The 19,687-nt window shown below is 45.6% G+C and overlaps 1 protein-coding gene and 1 long non-coding RNA gene across 2 annotated transcripts in view; one reads left to right on the top strand and one right to left on the bottom strand.

Moving 5' to 3' along the window:
* Positions 1 to 576: 576 nt before the first annotated feature.
* Positions 577 to 15,018, bottom strand: LOC137096991 (uncharacterized). Its single transcript, XR_010909877.1, has 3 exons — positions 14,698 to 15,018; positions 6,796 to 6,921; positions 577 to 3,635 (listed from the first exon to the last, which is right to left on the bottom strand). It is a non-coding gene; the product is annotated as an uncharacterized lncRNA (long non-coding RNA).
* A 126-nt stretch (positions 15,019 to 15,144) lies between these two features.
* The window catches only part of KCNC4 (potassium voltage-gated channel subfamily C member 4), a 46,728-nt gene continuing 42,185 nt past the window's right edge, over positions 15,145 to 19,687 (top strand). Inside the window, exon 1 of the mRNA XM_060773266.2 lies at positions 15,145 to 16,255. Coding sequence (XP_060629249.2) covers positions 15,581 to 16,255 — 675 coding nt within the window. The 5' untranslated portion in view covers positions 15,145 to 15,580. The remainder of the gene's footprint in view (positions 16,256 to 19,687) is intronic.

Raw genomic sequence — 19,687 nt, 5'->3', positions numbered from 1 at the left:
TGGGAAACAGAATCTGTTTGTAGCCATAAGCCTTGTATTAATGCATTGTATAAGCCTGACATCCCATTGAGATGCCCTCAGGCTGTGAGATAAGGAAGTAAATCCTATTCATCTGAGCTAGAACAGACATTGATTCAAACTGAATTTACTTACGGTGTGTGTTGACTCACTATTCAACAGCTGACTGAATAAGTCTCGGTAGTTGGAACTACCAGCAGTTTCCTGGCTACAGTTGCCAGATTTAGGCAATCTGGAGAAAAATATTAGTTTTAAATCAAAAGACACAGCTGATTTAAGATGGGGTTGGAGCCAGTTTTAGCTGTTGGCTCTGATATCAGCTAAACAGCGAATTTACCTTTGGTCTTAGTTCAAACTTTAAAAAAGCTATTCCAAGTATTGAATTTAACATTGGGATAGGGTCCAGTGCTTTGGTTGTGTCCTTTAAAATTCAGAGTGAAACCTGGAGAAGCTTCATCATCTTACTGAACAGGGCTAGGAGTTGATACCTAGTTGTCTCTACTGAGTGGCCATGCAGAAGGTCATCTAAGAGCTTCACCACAATAAAATGCCATGATATGAGCTGGGCAATTTATTTATTTATTTATTTACTTTATTTGTATACTGCTCTTCTCAGCCCTTGGGCAACTCAGAGCGGTTTACAACAGTTTAGGTACACAGGATACAAAATCATTATGCATTCAAAATACAGAAGCATCACAAGTCATTAACATCATTAACATAAGCATCAAAACATCAATACATCAATATAACAAATCCATCCGGGCTAGTCAATGAAATCAGAATCCAAAACTCGTCCATTATTCCATGTTCCAATAATCAGTTAATCAATCACATTGCTTAGTTGAATGCCTGTTCAAACATCCAGGTCTTTACTTTCCTCCGGAATGCTAGCAAGGAAGGGGCTGATCTAATATCTGCATGAAGGGCATTCCACAGCCAAGGGGCCACCACTGAGAAGGCCCTATCTCTCATCCCCGCCAGGCGTGCTTGTGAGGCCAGCGGGATCGAGAGCAGGGCCTCCCCGGACGATCTTAATGTCCTAACTGGTTCATAGGAGGAGATGCGTTTGGACAAGTAGGTCGGGCCAGAACCGTTTAGGGCTTTAAAGGCTAAAGCCAGCACTTTGAATTGTGCCCGGTAGCAAATTGGCAGCCAGTGGAGCTGGCACAGCAGACGAGTGGTATGCTCCCTGAATGCCGCTCCTGTTAGCAACCTGGCTGCCGATCATTGGACCATTTGAAGCTTCCGAGCAGTCTTCAGAGGCAACCCCATGTAGAGAGCGTTGCAGTAGTCTAAATGGGATGTGACTAGAGCATGGACTACCGTGGCCAGGTCAGGCTTCCCAAGGTACGGGCGCAGCTGGCGCACAAGTTTTAATTGTGCGAATGCTCCCCTGGTCACCGCTGAGACCTGGGGTTCCAGGCTCAGTGACAAATCCAAGATCACACTCAAGCTGCGAACCTGTGTCTTCAGGAGGAGTGCGACCCCATCCAACACAGGTTGTAACCCTATACCCTGTTCGGTCTTGCGACTGACCAGGAGTACCTCTGTCTTGTCTGGATTCAATTTCAATTTGTTCGCCCTCATCCAGACCGTCACAGCGGCCAAGCACCGGTTCAGGACCTGAACAGCCTCCTTAGTAGTAGGTGGAAAGGAGTGACAGAGTTGGACATCATCTGTGTACAGATGACATCGTACGCACTCTATTCCATCAGCACTCTCTGTAGGATTAGTGCACTGATACTGGTGAGCCACACAAGACACTGCTGCACATATGCGTGGTAAGTATGTACATGCCCAATACCGACCCAACCTCCTTCTGACCCAGATGCCTATTCAATACACATAGTAAAGAATGTTGGAGACTTCATATCATAGCCAGAGAGATTTGTTTTGTTCTCTGGCTAATAAAAAACATACTTGATTAAAGATGGACCAGGTTTTTTAAAATTTCAGCTAAGATTGCAATGCTGTGCATAGCCACCTGGGATTAATCCCTAGTGAAATTAGAAATTGTCCACCATCAGTTGAGAGCCCCCCACTCCCACCCAACCCTAACTCCCACTCTGGAGCCACAGAGTGAAGAGGGTGAGCCAGGAAGACAGAGCTCCATCGTATCTCATCCACCATTGAGCCCTGGAACTGATGGAAGGACAATAGGGGCACAAGAGCTAGCAACCCAAATGACTCTGCCACAAAATTTAATTGCTAAAATCCTAAAGTCAAAATATTATCCAAATTTAAGCTATTTGGCCAGAAATGGAAAAGAATAGCACATATTTTGACAAATGGTAGATTTGTGTGAAGCCCAAAGGGAAAGGAAATAAGAAAGCTTACACCTAAGTAAACATGCATGTGCTCAAACTGCACCATACATTCCAGATGCCTGCCTGAATCTCACATGCATGTTCCCTGTTCACCCTGTAGATGAGTGGTTCCCAACCTTTCTTTAATTAGGGACCACTCTCCAACATTAGTACCAAAAAGATTACAGTTTGTGGTCAACTTTAGATTTGGTTTAGTTATTTGGGGTACTGATTCAGAAAATTGCATTGGATAGACCACATCAGCTCTAGTTTCTGATACAGAATATATGCCATCCAGTAATCGCCATCTGCTCGCCCACAGAAAACCATATTTAATAAGATTTGGCACTATAAGAAGGTTTTGTGAGGCCAGTCACTCTTCTTGCAATGGTGTAGTAACGGTGAGTCCTTGGACCATATTTTAGTTCTTCCAGACCACTGGTGGTCCACAGACCACAGATTGGGAACCACTGCTGTAGATCAAAATGGACAAAGCACGGTAACTGATCTAACAGATAGATTCCCATTTTCTAGCAAAAAAAGATGAATTGCCTCTCCTAGAAGCCTTCTGAAAAAATTGACCTTTTAAATAGGTCATCTATTTAGGAGCATGAAAGTTGTACTATTTAATATCAAAAACTACATTTTTTTTCAAAGCCAGAGATCCTCTTCAACATTTCACAGATGAAAATGGGACATTTGTGGCCAAGGAACATTACAGTGTAGTTAAGGCGACAGAAGTTAACAAAAAAGAATTTAAAAGGAGAGGATGCAGCAGCTTGCTTTTGTCTAAGCCTCATGGAAAGGACAAGATCCTATACTTTGCTTTCCTTTCTCTCCCCTGGTGAATTGATCTTCTAATACAAACTACTTTTGCAATTTGAATTCATTTTGCAGCAATGGAATTAAGATGAGGACCAAAAGCTAAAATGAGAGAAGAAAGGAACTGAGACATTATAAAAATATCAGAATTGGTAGGATAACATAGGATTATTCAGGTTGACCATGCCAAATTAGGATGGTTGGAAGGTATCGTTCCAGCTTTTTAAAGACCTCCTGCATCCCCAGATGTTGTTTATGAACCTTCTGGAGTGTTTTGGTGGCAGATAACTGGTCCTTGTATGGTCCAAAGTCACTCACTCCAGTATAAATCCATTAAGCAAGGGACACCACGACTGTGCCTGTACAACCACAAGATGTCTCCCTTCGCCCTGAGTGTTGAGTGAAGCACCTTCAAGTGTTGATTTCTTTCCTTTCCACTCTGCTTGCAGCTTGGTTGCTTCTGACACAGAGCATATGTAGGGGTAGCTGTAACAAACGCCAAAAATACACATCAAGAAAATACCTTTATTAATACCAACCAAAAGGTGTAAAATACATCACACTAGCTTTTGGAGCCAGCTGGTGTGTTCACCAGGCAAGACTGTTAAAAATCACAGAAGAAAAGTGTTGATGCCAGAGTGACAAGCCTGCGTCTTGTTTGAGATACTTGCTTCATCTGGTGCTTAAAGTAGTCTCAAAGGAGAGCAGATGCAGGAAGAGGTCAACCCCCCCCCCACCCCACCCCACCCCCCGGATTGTCCATAAGAAGATGAAGGACAAGCGGCAGTAAAAGGCAGATAATATGATTTCAGTTCCATTAACAGCCACAAAGTAACTTTCTTAAAACTCAGAGTTAACTCAGTCCTGTGCAAATCTGCCAGACACTTTATAGTCAGTAAAGAGTGAACTTCTCAAGTAGCTTCCATACTCTCGCACATGGAGATAATTTTGGGTGCTCTGATAGGTAAAACAGATTCTGAGAAAGAAGGTACAGTGTGTAACAGAAAAAGACTCAGTGTTTTCCACAGGGATGGTCGAATGTTCTGTTTGCAGATTTTCAGAGCACAATTTCTACTTGACTCTAGACATAGGATAATATATTCATAGATGTCTAAAATGGTGATAGAATAGCTTGAGTTTTACTGGCCCATTTGAAAACAAGCACTTTTGCTAGCCCATTTGGAACTAAGCACGTCTTCAGATGCATTTGGAACTAAGCACTTTTACTGGCCCATTTGGAACCAGCATAGTTGCCATATCCATCAAGGGCAAGGCTGGTACATGAAGATATCACGACTATTTAATAATTTACCAAGTTGTAAAGACCGATTATTCTTAAGGCTATAAAAGTACATCACAGGAGAAAAATGTAGTGCATTAGAAAGGAAAGTGGACTAGAACAACTGGGATCAAAAGCAAATTAATGCCGTGTGGTGTGATGTGCATAGAATGAAAGGGTCATTCATAAGAAAGGGAAAGGGACGTGAAATAGAATGAAATACATTCCTATGGAGTTTGGTTTGGAACAAGTGGCTCTACAATAAAATACTGCATTGTGTTCCAGTTAGACATGCCTCGGTGGGTCTTTTTTTCTTTCTCCATTTTAGTATTTGTATTTCTTAAACATATTTTATTGTTGTGATATTTATGTACAGTATCTATCATATCAGAAGCAAATCGAATGTATAGTTGTAATTTAATTTTAATAAACACAAAGTTTAAAAACTTGACATCATACTAAATGTCCTTTGACCAGTTTCTGGCCACTTGGCATGCCTCTGGTATTGCTGTGAGAAGGCCCTCCATTATGCATGTGGCAAGGCTCATACTGCATTATAATAGGTGGTCTGTGGTTTGCTCTTCTCCACACTCACATGTCGATCAGTCACCATTATTGTGATGGTGGAGATGTAAAAACCTTCACTCCCTTCTTGTTGTTAAATGCCTTCAAGTCAACCCCAATGTATGGCAACTCTGTCATAGCATTTTCTTGGCAACATTTATCCAGGGGAGATTTGTCAGTACTTTCATCTTGGGCTGAAGGACTGTGACTTGCTCAAGGTCACACAGTTGGTTTCCCTGACTCAGTGGAATTTGAACTTTGATCTCCCTGAGCTCAAGCTCGGCGCTCAGGAAAGTAGCTCATGCTGGTTTCCTATCAAGCCCTAGCTACATTAAAACATTCAATTTCTCTACTGAAATTGATGATTAGTTATTCCTTCCTTGCACTGTTTATTTACGACATTTCTACCCCACCTTTCTCCAACCTGGAGGTGACTCAAGGCAGCTTTACAGTCTGGCAGCCATTCGATGCCTTCAACAAAATGTAACTAAAACAACATTTAAAGCAGAATTCTAAAATACCATATTTTCCAGCATGTAAGACAACTGGTCGTATATGAAGACCCAGACCTGTAGCGAGGGGGGGGGGGGTTAGTGGTTCAACCCCCCCCCCCGAAATGTTTCAGATTTTTTTAAAAAACCTGGTTTACTCCTGAATTTTAACTGGTTAACCAAATCCCCGTGCTAAGTCTATGAGATGCAAAAAATTAGGAGTCCCTCCAGAACTGTAAGCACTATCTCAGGCAAATATTGACAATTTATTCACACTGTCATTACTTGGAGCAATAGCCGATGTAGTGAAGCAACCAAGTTGGGTGTGTGTGTGTTGAATGTTCTCATTAAGAAGGCCAGACTTGGTGGAGGTGGTTGACAGGGGCGGAGCTGCAGGCTATGGAAGGCTGCTCTGCCCTCTGCTCTGCTCTTTGCTTCAGAATGAGCTAGGAGGCAGGTTTCAACCCCACCCCCGTGAAATTTTCAACCCTCCCCCCGAAAATTTCAACCCCTCCCGAAATTTTTTTCTGGCTACGGCCCTGAGAAGACCCCTAACTTTTCCAGTTAAAATATAGATTCTGGGATATACTCGCCATATAAGACTACACCCAATGCACACCAAATACATTTTTTTTAAGCATCAGTTTTTATTTCAATATGGTAATTTTCCTGTTACTGGACCTCCTTCTCTGCCTCTCAGATCTCATACATGCACACCTGCACCGCTTTACTGCAGTCATCAGAGGGGGAGATCTGAGAGGCAGAGGAGGAGGTACAATAATAGGATACAAGGGCGGGCCAGACAGGTAAAAGAGGTGTGTTTTTCTGGGTCCACTGCCACTCTATCTCTTTTTTCCATACCCTGGGTGCTTCGGAGCCTGCAGCTTGCTCTGCCCTTTGCTTACACCTTCCTGGTGAGGCACCCCTTCACCTCACCATCAGGACCACATTAAATCCACATATCCTGATGAATGGATTTTCTTCTACCGTACTTGTACAGCGTCATCCTTAATGCTTTCATACAGTCGCTGCATACGGCAGGGATGCGGCCACTGCCATTTTTGAGCTCCCCCACCATATGCGGCAACCACAGATTCTCCAATCTGGATTGGAAGTTTCAGCACCCACTCTATAAGACAACTCCTGGCATATAAGACTACTCCCGTGTATAAGACGACTCCCATGTATAAGAGAACTCCCGTATATAAGACAACCCCTGACTTTGAGAAGATTTTCTTGGGTTAAAAAGTAGTCATATGCCAGATAATACGGTATATGCATGAAGACCTTTAAAAACATATAAAACAAATACCTTCACTGTTAGCCTCATTATCCAAAGTCATTGTCTGAGCCATTCCAGTATTCAATTGCACAAAATTCCGTTATTCCATCTTAGGGATATTTTAAAACAGTTTCTCAGTAGAATCCAAGAAATGATCTATGAAGCAAGGGAGAAAGAGTTCTTATATTGTTTTCATGCTGATGCATCTCTTCCTTCTTCTTCCCTTTCCAGCCACTTGTTCTGTTTTGGAACTGGCTTTAGTTTTAGACCTCTTCAAGATTTTGTTTGATTACCACTATAGAATAAGAGATATTAAGAGATGTAGCAGATGGTAAACAGCAGAAGAGTATTACAGATGTTTCATGAACATCCTACCACAGACAACAGTAGAACCTAAAAAACTAATTCTATCCAGGCTATCCCTGACTGGCGATTCAGTTACCAATGGCTGGCTAAATGGGGAGCCCCTGAGATGGATTACAATCCCACTAGTGAGGCCAATGGAATAGAAGCAAACAAAGAAAATCAAATGGGCCAGAATGACTTATCTTTCTATATACCCTATAGTTATAATAACTGTGTAAGCAAGTTAGTAATGGAGGGAAAAATACTTCTCCAGTTCATTCTCAACCTTAGAATCTTTTCTGAGCTGCAAAATGCCAAAAAGGCATCTAACAAGGCTACTAATACTAGGTAACCCTTGCAAAATTACTGGGAAGCTCTTGTAGTTTGACCTTGATGCTAACAAGAACTGCAAAGCACAGAGGATCACCATAGAGGATTGCCACACCTTGCCCATTTTACCTCTCAGACAAAGATCCCCCTACAATCAACCAAGTTTCATTACCACAAGACAACCTGAATCAGGAAAAGAGGGTATCATGATATTGTTTCCACAAAATCTCAAAGGATATCACATCATCTCCCCAAAGGCAAGTACTTTGGGTAGCATGGTCATAGCTCAGTGGCAGAGCATGTACCTGACATACAGATGATCTTACAATCAACTCCTGGTGTCTTCAATTAAAAAAAGATCTCAAGGAGAAGACATCTGCTTGGTGAGAGTCAGAGCAGACCACATTTGGCTAAATGGGACAGTGAATTGACTATACACAGTGAGCAGCCATAGGTAACACCAGTGGTGGTTTTTAAACAGGGTTTGGAAAAAATATTTATTTGTTTGGGGGGGGGGGGGTGGATTAAAAATGCCTCAGGCAGCAGGGCTGCTAGCCAAAAACAAAAAGATTGCCCAAGCTCTAGTTTTAAAATATTATCTTAGTTTGGATATAACCACTACTCTGTTTCTAGTTAGGCAGCTTCTTATGGCACTGCTGTTTGGGGCTCAGGATATGTCCTCATAGCTATCTCCTAATGACACAGAATCTGGCTTTGATGGCCTCCCATCTTCTAACGGTGGCAAGCATTTCTGTGAAAATACAGTATTTCGTTTAGCTCTGGATAACTCAGAGATGTGATTGAAACATGATATTTTCTGCTTGTAATCCAAGAATAGACATGTTTTGTAGCCTTATTCTGTCTTACTTTTGCCTTCTCTGAAATTATATAGGGCCAAAAACATTCTTATGACAGCCATTTTGTTTGACCAAAAGTGTCTGGATGTCACCCTTAGGCTGTTATGAAAGAGCAATTTCTCTCCCTGCCCTTGTAAATAACATTACACAGCACCAGAAAAGGTTTATAAATTAGTATGATGTGATTTTTAAGCAGAAAGATGCCATTTTGTAGTTTAATTTTTGGGTATAGCCAGGACCTTGAAGGAGAGGCCACAAGGTCCTTGGACAATCCCCGCCCCAGATAAAATCATTCTGTATGACAGGAATGGAGGAAAAGAGGAGACAGAATCAAAGTAAGACAAGTATAGCCCTTCATCCCCCTTGTGTCGGTGCATCCTATACTATGCCTTTTTTAAAGGGTCACTTTGGGGAAAGGGGCAGTGAACATACCCACTCCCAAATTTGACTGAAGCTCCAGAAGTAACTGAGACCAGCAATCCTAATCTGGACCTTTAGTGGCTACTCTCGACCTTTAGAGAATCTGTGGATATAAAACCAAACTGTCCATCTTCTTCATCCTGGATCAAAACCTGGAAGAGACTATAGGTCAGCCATAGGTAAACTTTGCCCCTCCAGGTATTTTGGACTTCAACTACCATAATTCCCAACAGCCTGCTCACTGTTAGGAATTATGGAAGTTAAAGTCGAAAACACCTGGAGGGGCGAAGTTTGCCCATGCCTGCTATAGGTCCTTATAGTTCAACCCCTCCCACACAGAAATATAAAATCAATGCTCTCCTCACAAATGATCATCCAAGTTTTAAAACTTCCAAAGAAAGAGACTTCATCACACGCCAAGGCAGCATATCCAACTGCAGTGGCTCTCAACCTGTGAGTCCCCAGTTGTTTTGGCCTACAACTCTCAGAAATCCCAGCCAGTTTACCAGCATTTAGGATTTCTGGAAGTTGACGGCCAAAACATCTGGGGACCCACAGGTTGAGAACCACTGTCCTAATTTCAATGAGCTCTTATTGTCAGGAAGGTCTTCCCAATATTCAAGAGAACCTCATTATCCGCCATTTGACTCCACTGCTCCATCTTCAACATGGCATCCCTTCAAATATGTAAACATGACTATCCTGTCCCCTCTCGACCTTCTCTTCTCCAAATTAAACATACCCTCCTCCCTAAGATACTCCTCATGTGGCTTGATTCCCAGACCTTTGATAATGTTGGTTGGCTACCTCTGGGCATGCTCCACCTTATCAATATCTTTCCTGAACTGTGGTGCCTAGATCTGGACCTAGTTCCAGTTGAATTCTGACCAAAGCAGGTCTTCTCTCTCCCTGCCAATCCTGTGATCTCATAATAGGAGATTTACCAAGACAGAGTTTTTGGGCTATAACTCCCAGCATCTGCTGTAGTCCAAAAAGTCAATTTTCCTAGTTCTGATCTTTGCCTTTTATCTCCAGTTGAAAATACAGTACACATTGTGCTTTGAGGACAATAATCTGTCATCCCATATAAGAACTGGACAGTGCTATTTTCAATAAAAATGGAAAATAATTCAATACAATCTTTCCTCTGAAGCTATTTTGAAGATGTAAGTTCCCTTGCAAATGTTTCAGAGTTTTGTGGATGTTTTATCCAATTAGTCAAAAGCAACAATTTTCACCATCAAGTTTGTGGCTAATCAATGTATCATACCTCCCTAATTATGGCAACCAATTAGGACAGTGGTTTCTTTAATCTCAAGATCCATGCATTATGCCTTTAACAGCAGAGATTTGTGTGCTAACAAAGAGCACTAAACAGCATCACTGCATTTCTAAATGCAGGGACCACGCCTGGCTGGATCATTAGTCCAACACGGGGATAATTTAATTCATTCCATTTGCCTGGCTCCTTCTTCAGCTCAAGGAAATCCGGCACAAGCCTTTTAGATTACTTATAAATTCGTGGGCATGCTCTGGATTGACTTGAGTAAATGACAAACTTAAAGAAAACCTACCTGAGTGGAAATTGATCCAGGCTATGAGGGGATCTTGGCTAAGGTTGCATCTACACTAAAATGGTGAATTCTGACAACGTTTTAACTGTCAGGGCTCAATGCTATGAAATTATGGGAGTTGTAGTTTTACAAGGTCTTCTCTGCCAAAGAACGCTGTTGGCCTATCAAGCTACAAATCCCAGAATTCCATAGTACTGAGCCATGACAGTTAATGTGGTATCAAATGCAAAAATCCTATAATGTAAATGCATACTAAGAGAGAGTTTGAAAAGGTTGCTTTTTTGAACTGTAATCCCGAAATTCTGACAAAGAAAGGCTACATAACATAAGTATCCACATAATACTTCCTCCTGCAGGATGTCTACATTGTTCCCCCTCTCTGCTAGAAGTCTTTCCCTCTCAGTGCCAGCAAACTTAATTTATTTATTATTTATTTACTGTATTATTGATACCTTGCCTTTCTCACCCCGAGGGGGGCCCTAAGAGGTTCACTGTGTTTTCTATATTGATGTACAGTATCTGATACAAGAAGCCTCTTGGGTGTAGGTTTAGATAGGCCTCCTTTCCTTGTCTTAACATGTTCCAAAATAGGAATAGTGATCAGCACCTTGAGTAGTTCCCTTAAAGTTCCCACCTATACCTGGATTCATCAGCCTACTGGCATGGAAGCCATCAGTATGACATTTTACCAAGAGACAGATGCCTCCCAAAATGAGGGATAGTCAGGATAAAAAGCTCCAGTTGGAGGCAGAGGAGGCTGCCAGTCCTGCCCTGGCATTGGCAGAAGTGGAACCTGGATTCCTCCCATTCAGCTTCTGAAGATCACAAAGTAAATACAGAGCTATTTTATCTGGTGGGAAATTATAGACTGAAATGTCACCCACAAGAGAAAGAAAGATCCTGATCTGCCTTAAAAACAAAAACATTGATCTAATTAGGCCAGCAGTGTATTATCATAGCCAAAAACATTCCTTCACTTCAAACCACTCCAGTTCTCCCTTGTCTGAAAGAATTTCTCACTTTGTAGATTTCTGTACTTTGGTGCGCACCTTAGATCTCTCGCTCTTAGTGACTCCCTGGCTGGCACTGGACCCTGCTCAAGACTAATTTTTCAGACTTAGATCCCGAGCTGCCTTGATCACTTTTTTATATTTGATGACACTCGATGTGATGTGCCTTGGCTTCTCCATTGTCATTCCCCATGGCTTATAGGTACACTCACCTAAGCAAATGCTATCTTTTTAAGTGGGACCATTCTGTCCCATTCGTTTGCTGAGAAGGAAAGTGGGAAAGGACTAGCAGAAAAAGAAGAGGTAGCCCTATGCACTTTTGACTCTGACCTTATCCACAACTATTCTTTTGCTCTGCCTGCATACCACAGCAACGTGATCCACCATGGGAATATGGCCCTGAAGGAGGGGAAACAAGGAATTCTCACCCTGTGCTATAGATTACAGCAGCTAGTTATATATACAAGCTGCTGTAATTGGGGTAGAGATAGTCTTCCCTCACCACTCTTCTCTGACTAAAACTATTGCATAAGAGTGTCTCCAATCTGGCGTACTGTAGATATTATTCTTGTTAGTCCTGTCCATTAGCTTTGCTGGTGGGGGCTGATAGAACTTGGTCCAAATCATCTGGAGAGCATCAGGTTGGGGATATGTGTAACCTAGGGTTGCCCTATTAAAATTGTGCTTTTTCCACACAGCTATATGAATATGGAATCATAGTGTTGGAAGAGACTACAAGGGCCATCCAGCCCAACCTACCAAACATACAGCTTGCATTATGAAAAATGTCCAATACATTTTAAAGCAGAAAACATTTTCTAGTTGACATTCACAAGTACACAGAGGTGTGCTAACTTCAGGAGTGAAGTCATTCCAAGATGCTAGTAAGTTTCTTTGGGGCAACATTCTGTCTCTTGTTAACAGGACTCTGCTGCCAAGTCAGCCTCTTCCATCCTTGCTTTGTGCATCATAACAACAACAACAACAACAACAACATATTTTTTCTTATATCCAACCATCATCTCCCCGAAGGGAGTCGAGGTGGCTTACAAACTGCAAAAGTGCCTAAAAACAAACATAAAAGTGAACACAGTATAAAATGCAACAAAATAAAACACATGAACATATAAAAACATCAATTCGGACTCAATCAACCATGGTGGTAAATTACTGTAACCATGGCTGGGCTGTAAATATTAGGCATAAAATAAGTGCCAGCTGCAGTAATGGAGAGCGGGCATGGGATAAAGTGCAGGTTGTGTGACTACTACTCTACTACTACGCCTGCATCCTCAAACTGTGGTCCTCCAGCTGTTTGGGCCTCCAACTCCCATAAGCTCTAACAAGCTTGTTCGATTGTCAGGAATTCTGGGAGTTGAAGGCCCAAACAGCTGGAGGGCCACAGTTTGAGGTTGCCTGGCGTATGACAACTAGGAGCTAAATATTCTCAAAGGCTTGATTGAAGAGCCACGTCTTCAAGTCCCTGCAAAAGGAGGACAGTGTGGGGGCCAGTGAAACAATCCGTCTGATGAAGTTACCTTCTCCCAACTCTAATCCTCATAAGTAAAGCTGGTTTGAGCATTGGGCTATGGCTTTGGAGACCAGGGCTCAAGGTTTTCTCAGTCATGGAAAACCACTGGTGACTTTGGGCCAATCACAGGCTTTCAGTTTCAGAGGAAGGCAAAGGCAATGCTCTTCTGAACCAAGAAAACCCCATTATAGGTCAGAAAGGTCTTGGAGACTCCAAATGATACCAAAGCGGCTGCTGAAGATGGATTTTGGAAGTGCTGAATGGTTTCTCTGGTTGGTTGCTTCTTCTCCTGAGACTGAAAATGAGTGTTGGGGCTTGGGGCCAAACCTGCACCCTTTGGGGACATCTTCACAGCCAGTTCCTCCTCGCTTGGACCACTAAGGTTGTGTCTACACCAATGCTCCTCAACCTGTGGGTACCCAGGTGTTTGACCTACAATTCCCAGAAATCCCAGCTGTTAGGCTTTCTGGGAGTTGAAGGCCAAACACAGGCTGAGAACCACTGGTCTACATTATAGGGTTAGCAGTGTGACATCAAGTGAACCCAATGATATGATATTCATGGAAGTAGTAGATGTTCTCTGTCCACGATAGCTGGTGCCTCATTGAACTACAACTCCTAGGATCCCATAGCATTGAGCCATGCCAGTTTAAGTGGTGTCAAAGGGAAATCATTCTACAGTGTTCAGGCTTGGGCAAACTTGGGCCCTCTCTCCAGGTGTTTTGGACTCCAACTCCCACCATTCCTAACAGCCTCAGGACCTTTCCTTTTCCCTCTCAGCCGCTTTTGGACTTCAACAGCCTCAGACCCTTTCTTTTTCTGCCTTGGACCCCTTTGGACTTCAACTCCCACCACTCCTAACAGCCTCAGGCCCTTTCCCTTTCCCTCTCAGCCACTTCTGGACTTCAACAGCCTCAGGCTCTTTCCTTTTCTGCTTCAGGCTCCTTTGGACTTCAACTCTCACCATTCCTAACAGCCTCAGGCCCTTTCCTTTTCCATTCAGGCCCTTTTGGACTCCAACCCCCACCATTCCTAACAGCCTCAGGCCCTTTCCTTCCCCCCCCCCCCCCCCCCCATCCACTTTTGGACTTCAACCGCCTCAGGCCCTTTCCTTTTCCACTTAGGCCCTTTTGGACTCCAACTCCCACCATTCCTAACAGCCTCAGGCCGTTTTCTTTTTCCCCTCAGCCGCTTACGGGCTGAGGGGGGAAAGGAAGGGGCCTGAGGCTGTTAAGAATGGTGGGAGGTGAAGTCCAAAACACCTGGAGGAAGGGCCCAAGTTTGCCCATGGCTGCTCTAACCCCTGAACCTGCCTAACCAGGGACACACACACACAAAGTATCCTCCTAATCCTCCCTCCAAGCGACAACTCCCAGGATGCCAAGGCATGGAGCCCTAGCAGTTCACAGGTGTCAAAGCGCATCCCTTCTCCAGGGCAGATACAGCCAAGAGCCCTCCGCCACGAGAGGAGGAGGAGGAGGGCAGAGTTTCTTCCTTCCCTCCTCATCCTTCCCTCCCGGGTCTCGGCGCCGAAGGGGTTAATGCCTCCGCCGCTCCTCCGAAGCCGGGAAGCCTGGGCCGACCTCCGAGCGAGCGAGGGAGCGAGCGAGAGCCGAGTATCCGGGCAACAGGCGCCGCGAAGCCTCCGGAGCGGCGAGCGGGGAAGCCTTTGGAGCCGCCCTGCGGAGAGCGCCCCCTCTGGGCCGAAGGAGGAGGGACGCCTTGTCCGCCGGGGCAGAGGATGCGCAACAGGGCGGCGGGGCACCGGCGGCGCGCCCCCTTCCCAGGCCAGCCAAGGCGCTCCCCTTGAGCCAGGACTGGGCGGAGGAGGAGGAGGAGGAGGAGGGGCAGGGGCGCCAACTCGCCTGAACTATGGCCCTGCCTCGCTTTCCCTTCGGCGTCTCTCCCCGCGGGATCCGAGTCCGCGCTGATCCTTCTCAGGCGCCCGTCGGGGTTTGGGACTGAGGCGGAGTCCCTTGGGCGAGAGCCGGGGCGCCGTCTTGCACCTTGGAGGCCGGCAACAGGCACCCCGCGACCTCGCCAGGGCTGCTTTCCCCGCCGCTTCCCGTCGAGGAGAAACCCGTCCGCGATTTGGGTGGGTTTGGTGTGCCTTTTTCCCCCGTGGCCTTAAGAGGAAATCGTCAGTGGGGAGGGAGGGAGGGAGGGAAGGGGGGGGGGAGAGAAAGGCGAGCCTCGCCTGCTTCTCTGCCTCTCTGTCTTCGTGGGCGGGAGAGGAGAAGGGGCGTGTGGTGTGGATGAAACGGGAGCTCTTCCAAAGTTTACAATCCCTCGCCATCGAGTCAGGTCCGGCTCGAGAAGGGGCGAAGAGGGAAGGGCGGCGGGTCCAGCCTCCTCTCGCCTCCCCGAGGCGTGTTTTCCTGGCGCCGGATTCGCCGCTCCGGGTGGAGTGGCCATCTGCTCGGCATCTGCGCCAAGGGAGAGTGGACCCTCCGGCTGCGGGGTTGGGAGAAGAGGAGAACAGGAGGAGGAGGAGGAGACCCCCCTCTCAGCGCCCTTCCCGGCTTCGCAAGGGATCCCTGCACTTGTTGCGGCCGCTCCTTAGCTTTCCTCCCCCCGCCTGGCTCCTGTGCAACCGGACGGCACGGCACAGCCCCCAGGCCGGCGTGGTCGGAGGTCTGGAGCCCCTTGGAGAAGCGAGAAGCCTTCCCTCTCCCTCTGACTTCCCCGACGGGAAGGCTTCTCCCTCCGAGGGCGCCTCCTGCGGGGCCTCCAGCCTCCGGTGGCTCTATGCTCAGCTCGGTGTGTGTCTCCTCTTACCGGGGGCGCAAGTCGGGGAACAAGCCTCCCTCCAAATCATGCCTGAAAGAGGAGATGGCCAAAGGCGAGGACACGGAGAAGATCACCATCAACGTGGGTGGCACCCGCCACGAGACCTACAAGAGCACCCTCCGAACCCTGCCGGGCACCCGCCTGGCCTGGCTGGCCGACCCCGAGGCCTCCGAGCTCACCGAGGGCACCCAGGGCCAGGCCCATGAGTTCTTCTTCGACCGCCACCCGGGCATCTTCGCCTACGTGCTCAACTACTACCGGACGGGCAAGCTGCACTGCCCGGCAGACATCTGCGGGCCCCTCTTTGAGGAGGAGCTCACCTACTGGGGCATCGATGAGACCGACGTGGAGCCCTGCTGCTGGATGACTTACCGCCAGCACCGTGACGCTGAGGAGGCCCTTGACATCTTTGAGAACCCCGAAGCTGGCAGTGGGGCCACCGGGGAGGAGGCCGAGGAGGAGGATGGGGCCAGGGAGGCCACCCTCCAGCAGTTGGGCCTGGACGACAGGCCGGCCACAGGGGCCACAGGAGCTACTGGAGCAGGAGCAGCCGGAGGAGGAGGCTGTTGCCGCAACTGGCAGCCCCGCATGTGGGCCCTCTTCGAAGACCCCTATTCTTCCAAGGCAGCCAGGGTGAGTTGGGCAGCAAGGGTGCTACTACTGAATATATCATTATCATTGTTATTATCTACTGGGGTGTTGTATTACAACAACAGCAGCAACATTTTTATTATGGTCCAAAGACCCTTATTACACTGGAGCATACAAGTTATGCAGTAGCATACAAGTTGTGTTGCTTCTGGGCTGTATGGCCTTGTTCTAGCAGCATTTCCTCCAGACGTTTCACCTGCATCGGTAGCTGGCATCGTCAAGATGCCAGCCACAGATGTAGGCAGGCGAAACTTCAGGAGAAAATGCTGCTAGAACAAGGCCATACAGCCTGGAAACCATACAGACAACACAACACCCAAGTGATTCTAGCCGTCAAAGCCTTTGACAGTCATTATCTGTTGCTACTACAAGTCCTACGATTCCGCCTTGTCCTCACTGAGGGCAGCTTACAAGAGTTAGAACAGCTCAAACTGACACAACAGGGATAGGATTGCCCAGCCTGGACTTTGGAGGTGGAAAGGTTTTCAGTCTTCTCTTCTCCTTCTTCCCTTCCCAGACTTTTCTTGCATCGTATGGTTTTCTTGAGCTATAGAAGGCACTTTGCTGTTCTATAGAGGCTGTTGGAAGGAGTTTTGACATCTCCTTGCTCTGACCACCGTGCTTACTGCCCTTCCTTGATGTCTTTTGTGCCTTCTCCTCATATGACCCTCTCTCCTGACTTTCCCTGATGGAGACAGGTGATGGGATATGTCTTCTTGCGTGTCTTTCAGCATGCACATGAGTGCTTCTTGGCTTCACATACACAACATGCTGACAATGTGTTCCCAGTCCTGCCCCAGTCTCTGGTCCCCAGGCTATACAGCTGTCTGTAGGCATGTGATTGACAGAGAGGTCTCTCTGACAGTCCTCTAGAACAGTCTGGCCCAGCATGGTGGCCTTCTGAGGACACCATTGGATGCCACAGTCATTTATTTTCCTCTTCTACCCACTCACTTCAAGATCCAACACAGTTTTAGGAGAGCCCAAACAGAATTGGCTATTTTTACCTTCCTGCGTGAGCTCATCTATATGAAAAGCCTCAAAATTTGAATCCTACTGTTGATATGAATTTGGCTAAACCCATGGAATTGATGAGATATATCCATGCGTGATCACCTTTCAAAATTGTTTCCACTGATCTACCTTGATTGAGACTAACCAATTTAGTCCCTGGGTTGTTGTTTTTTTATCATTGCTAGCATTATAATATTTATATCCTGCCCTTTTCCCTGTCTTGCAGAACTTGAAATGATATAGCCTTTTGAAAAAAAAATCATATCATACAAAAGTTGGAAATATAATTAAGATATCAATAGAATTTAAGGCTGTTAAAAACATGATTATGAAAAATAAAAGAATGCACATTTCTGGGTTGAACCTTAGAATCCTTGAGTTGGAAGAGATCTCGTGGGCCATCCAGTCCAACCCCCTGCCAAGAAATAGGAATATCACATTCAAAGCAACCCTGACAGATGGCCATCTAGCCTCTGCTTAAAAGCCTCCAAAGAAAGAGTCCCCACCACACTCCGGGGCAGAGAGTTCCACTGCTGAACAGCTCTCACAGTTAGGAAGTTCTTCCTAATGTTCAGGTGGAATCTCCTTTTTTTCCTGTAGTTTGAAGCCACTGTTCTGTGTCCTAGTCTCCAGAGCAGCAGAATACATTGATATATTGTTCCACAGGTGACCCCTTTTCTTTACCCCCACATATATGCATGCACACATCAGTGCAGCTAAATGCATATACTTGGGAATAAGTGGAGAGAAGACTTAACATGCCACTGAGACTCAGGGCCCTTCCACATGGCCCTGTATCCCAGAATATCAAGGCGGAAAATCCCACAACATCTGCTTCAAACTGGGTTATCTGAGTCCACATTGCCATATATTCCAGTTCAAAGCAGATAATGTGGGATTTTATTCAGCTGTGTGGAAGAAACCTTAGAATAGGCCCATCACTTCCAATGTTACATACTGGAAGAAGGTAGCAGTGCCTACTTATTTTCATCATCCTTCCTAAACCTCACCAGTAGAACACAAGCTTATACTTTAAGGTGGTTATAAGCCCATTCCATTACTGGAGCAACTTGCTCCATATTTTTGGGATAGTAGCTTGCAGACCCATGTGTGACAACTGCTTGTTTGTAGATTTTAAGACAAAAATTATAACCTTACTCTACTCCATTCTCATTACGACACATAAAAAAACACTGACAATCTCCATCTTCATCTGCTGTTGCATACAGATATTATCTGTAAACTTGCCTTGACCATGTAGTCATACACAGCTGTTTCTGTCCCCAAGAAACAGCCATCTCCTATATCTCTTTGCTTAGTCACCTGAAGCACAGATGTGCTGACAGATCCATCCTCTTAGCTTTCTATCTCACAAGCATCCACTTGGGATGCAAAAGAAGTGTTGACATTTGAAGGTGTAAAGTGCATTTGTCCTGCTTTCTCACATCAAAATGTAGGTGCTGCAGGCTAAAGTTGGAGTACTTCATCCAGCATGTTTTCTTCCAGCCAAACAGAAGATGTCGGCAGCCAAATGCCAAAAAGATCAGTCCTGGAAATGGAACTGCAGACCCTTCTGTTGTCTCCAAGGTTTTAGATTACAGGTTATGAGAAGGTCCAAAATAGACTCACTGAAAACAGCCTCCAGGGATTTTCCCCTGTCTCCTGTCTCTCAGGTTCTCTTGGAAAATGCTTTTCTGGGCTATTGACTTCAATGAAACCCGGTGGTAATATCGTGATAACTGTAGTTCAGAAACTAAAAAGCTGTTCCAATGCAAATTATTATAGTAGAGTCTTGCTTATCCAACATAAACAGGCCGACAGGACGTCGGATAAATGAAAATGTTGGATAATATGGAGGCTTCTGGGAGTTGAAGTCCATATCCTATCCTGGCAAGAGATCAATGGTGAGTGAGTTCTCCTTTTGTTTGGTTTTCCGGACACAAGGAGAGAACTCACTTACCACTGATGGGAAAAAGAGCAACAAACAAGGAATTGTAATGAAAAGGTAGATAGTACACTTTCACAAATCCTCAAGACAACTGCCACCCTTATTCTTTTCCCATATTTCCTACAAACTCCCGCATAACAATGCCCCCTCCTTCCAACTCGGACTGAACCATTGCTGCGTGCAGAGGGGAGGAGGAGAGGCAGAAGCATTATGCACCGGCTCCTCCTTCGGAATCCGCACAGTGGTACCAGCCAAAATGGGGAAGAAAGAAAGAAACTAAAAACATGGCCACTAAAGGGGAAATAGATAAGAGCATCAGATAACACAGAAGGTCGGATAAGCAAAGGACAGATAAGCTAGACTCTACTGTATCTAGTAAACCGAGCCCCCTGGTGGCGCAGTGGATTAAACCACAGAGCTGCTGGATTTGCTGACCGAAAAGTTGGTGGTTC

Source organism: Anolis sagrei, chromosome 4, assembly GCF_037176765.1.
Source record: "Anolis sagrei isolate rAnoSag1 chromosome 4, rAnoSag1.mat, whole genome shotgun sequence".
NCBI classification, from domain to species: domain Eukaryota; kingdom Metazoa; phylum Chordata; class Lepidosauria; order Squamata; family Dactyloidae; genus Anolis; species Anolis sagrei.
This window is presented reverse-complemented; position numbering and strand designations above follow the sequence as displayed.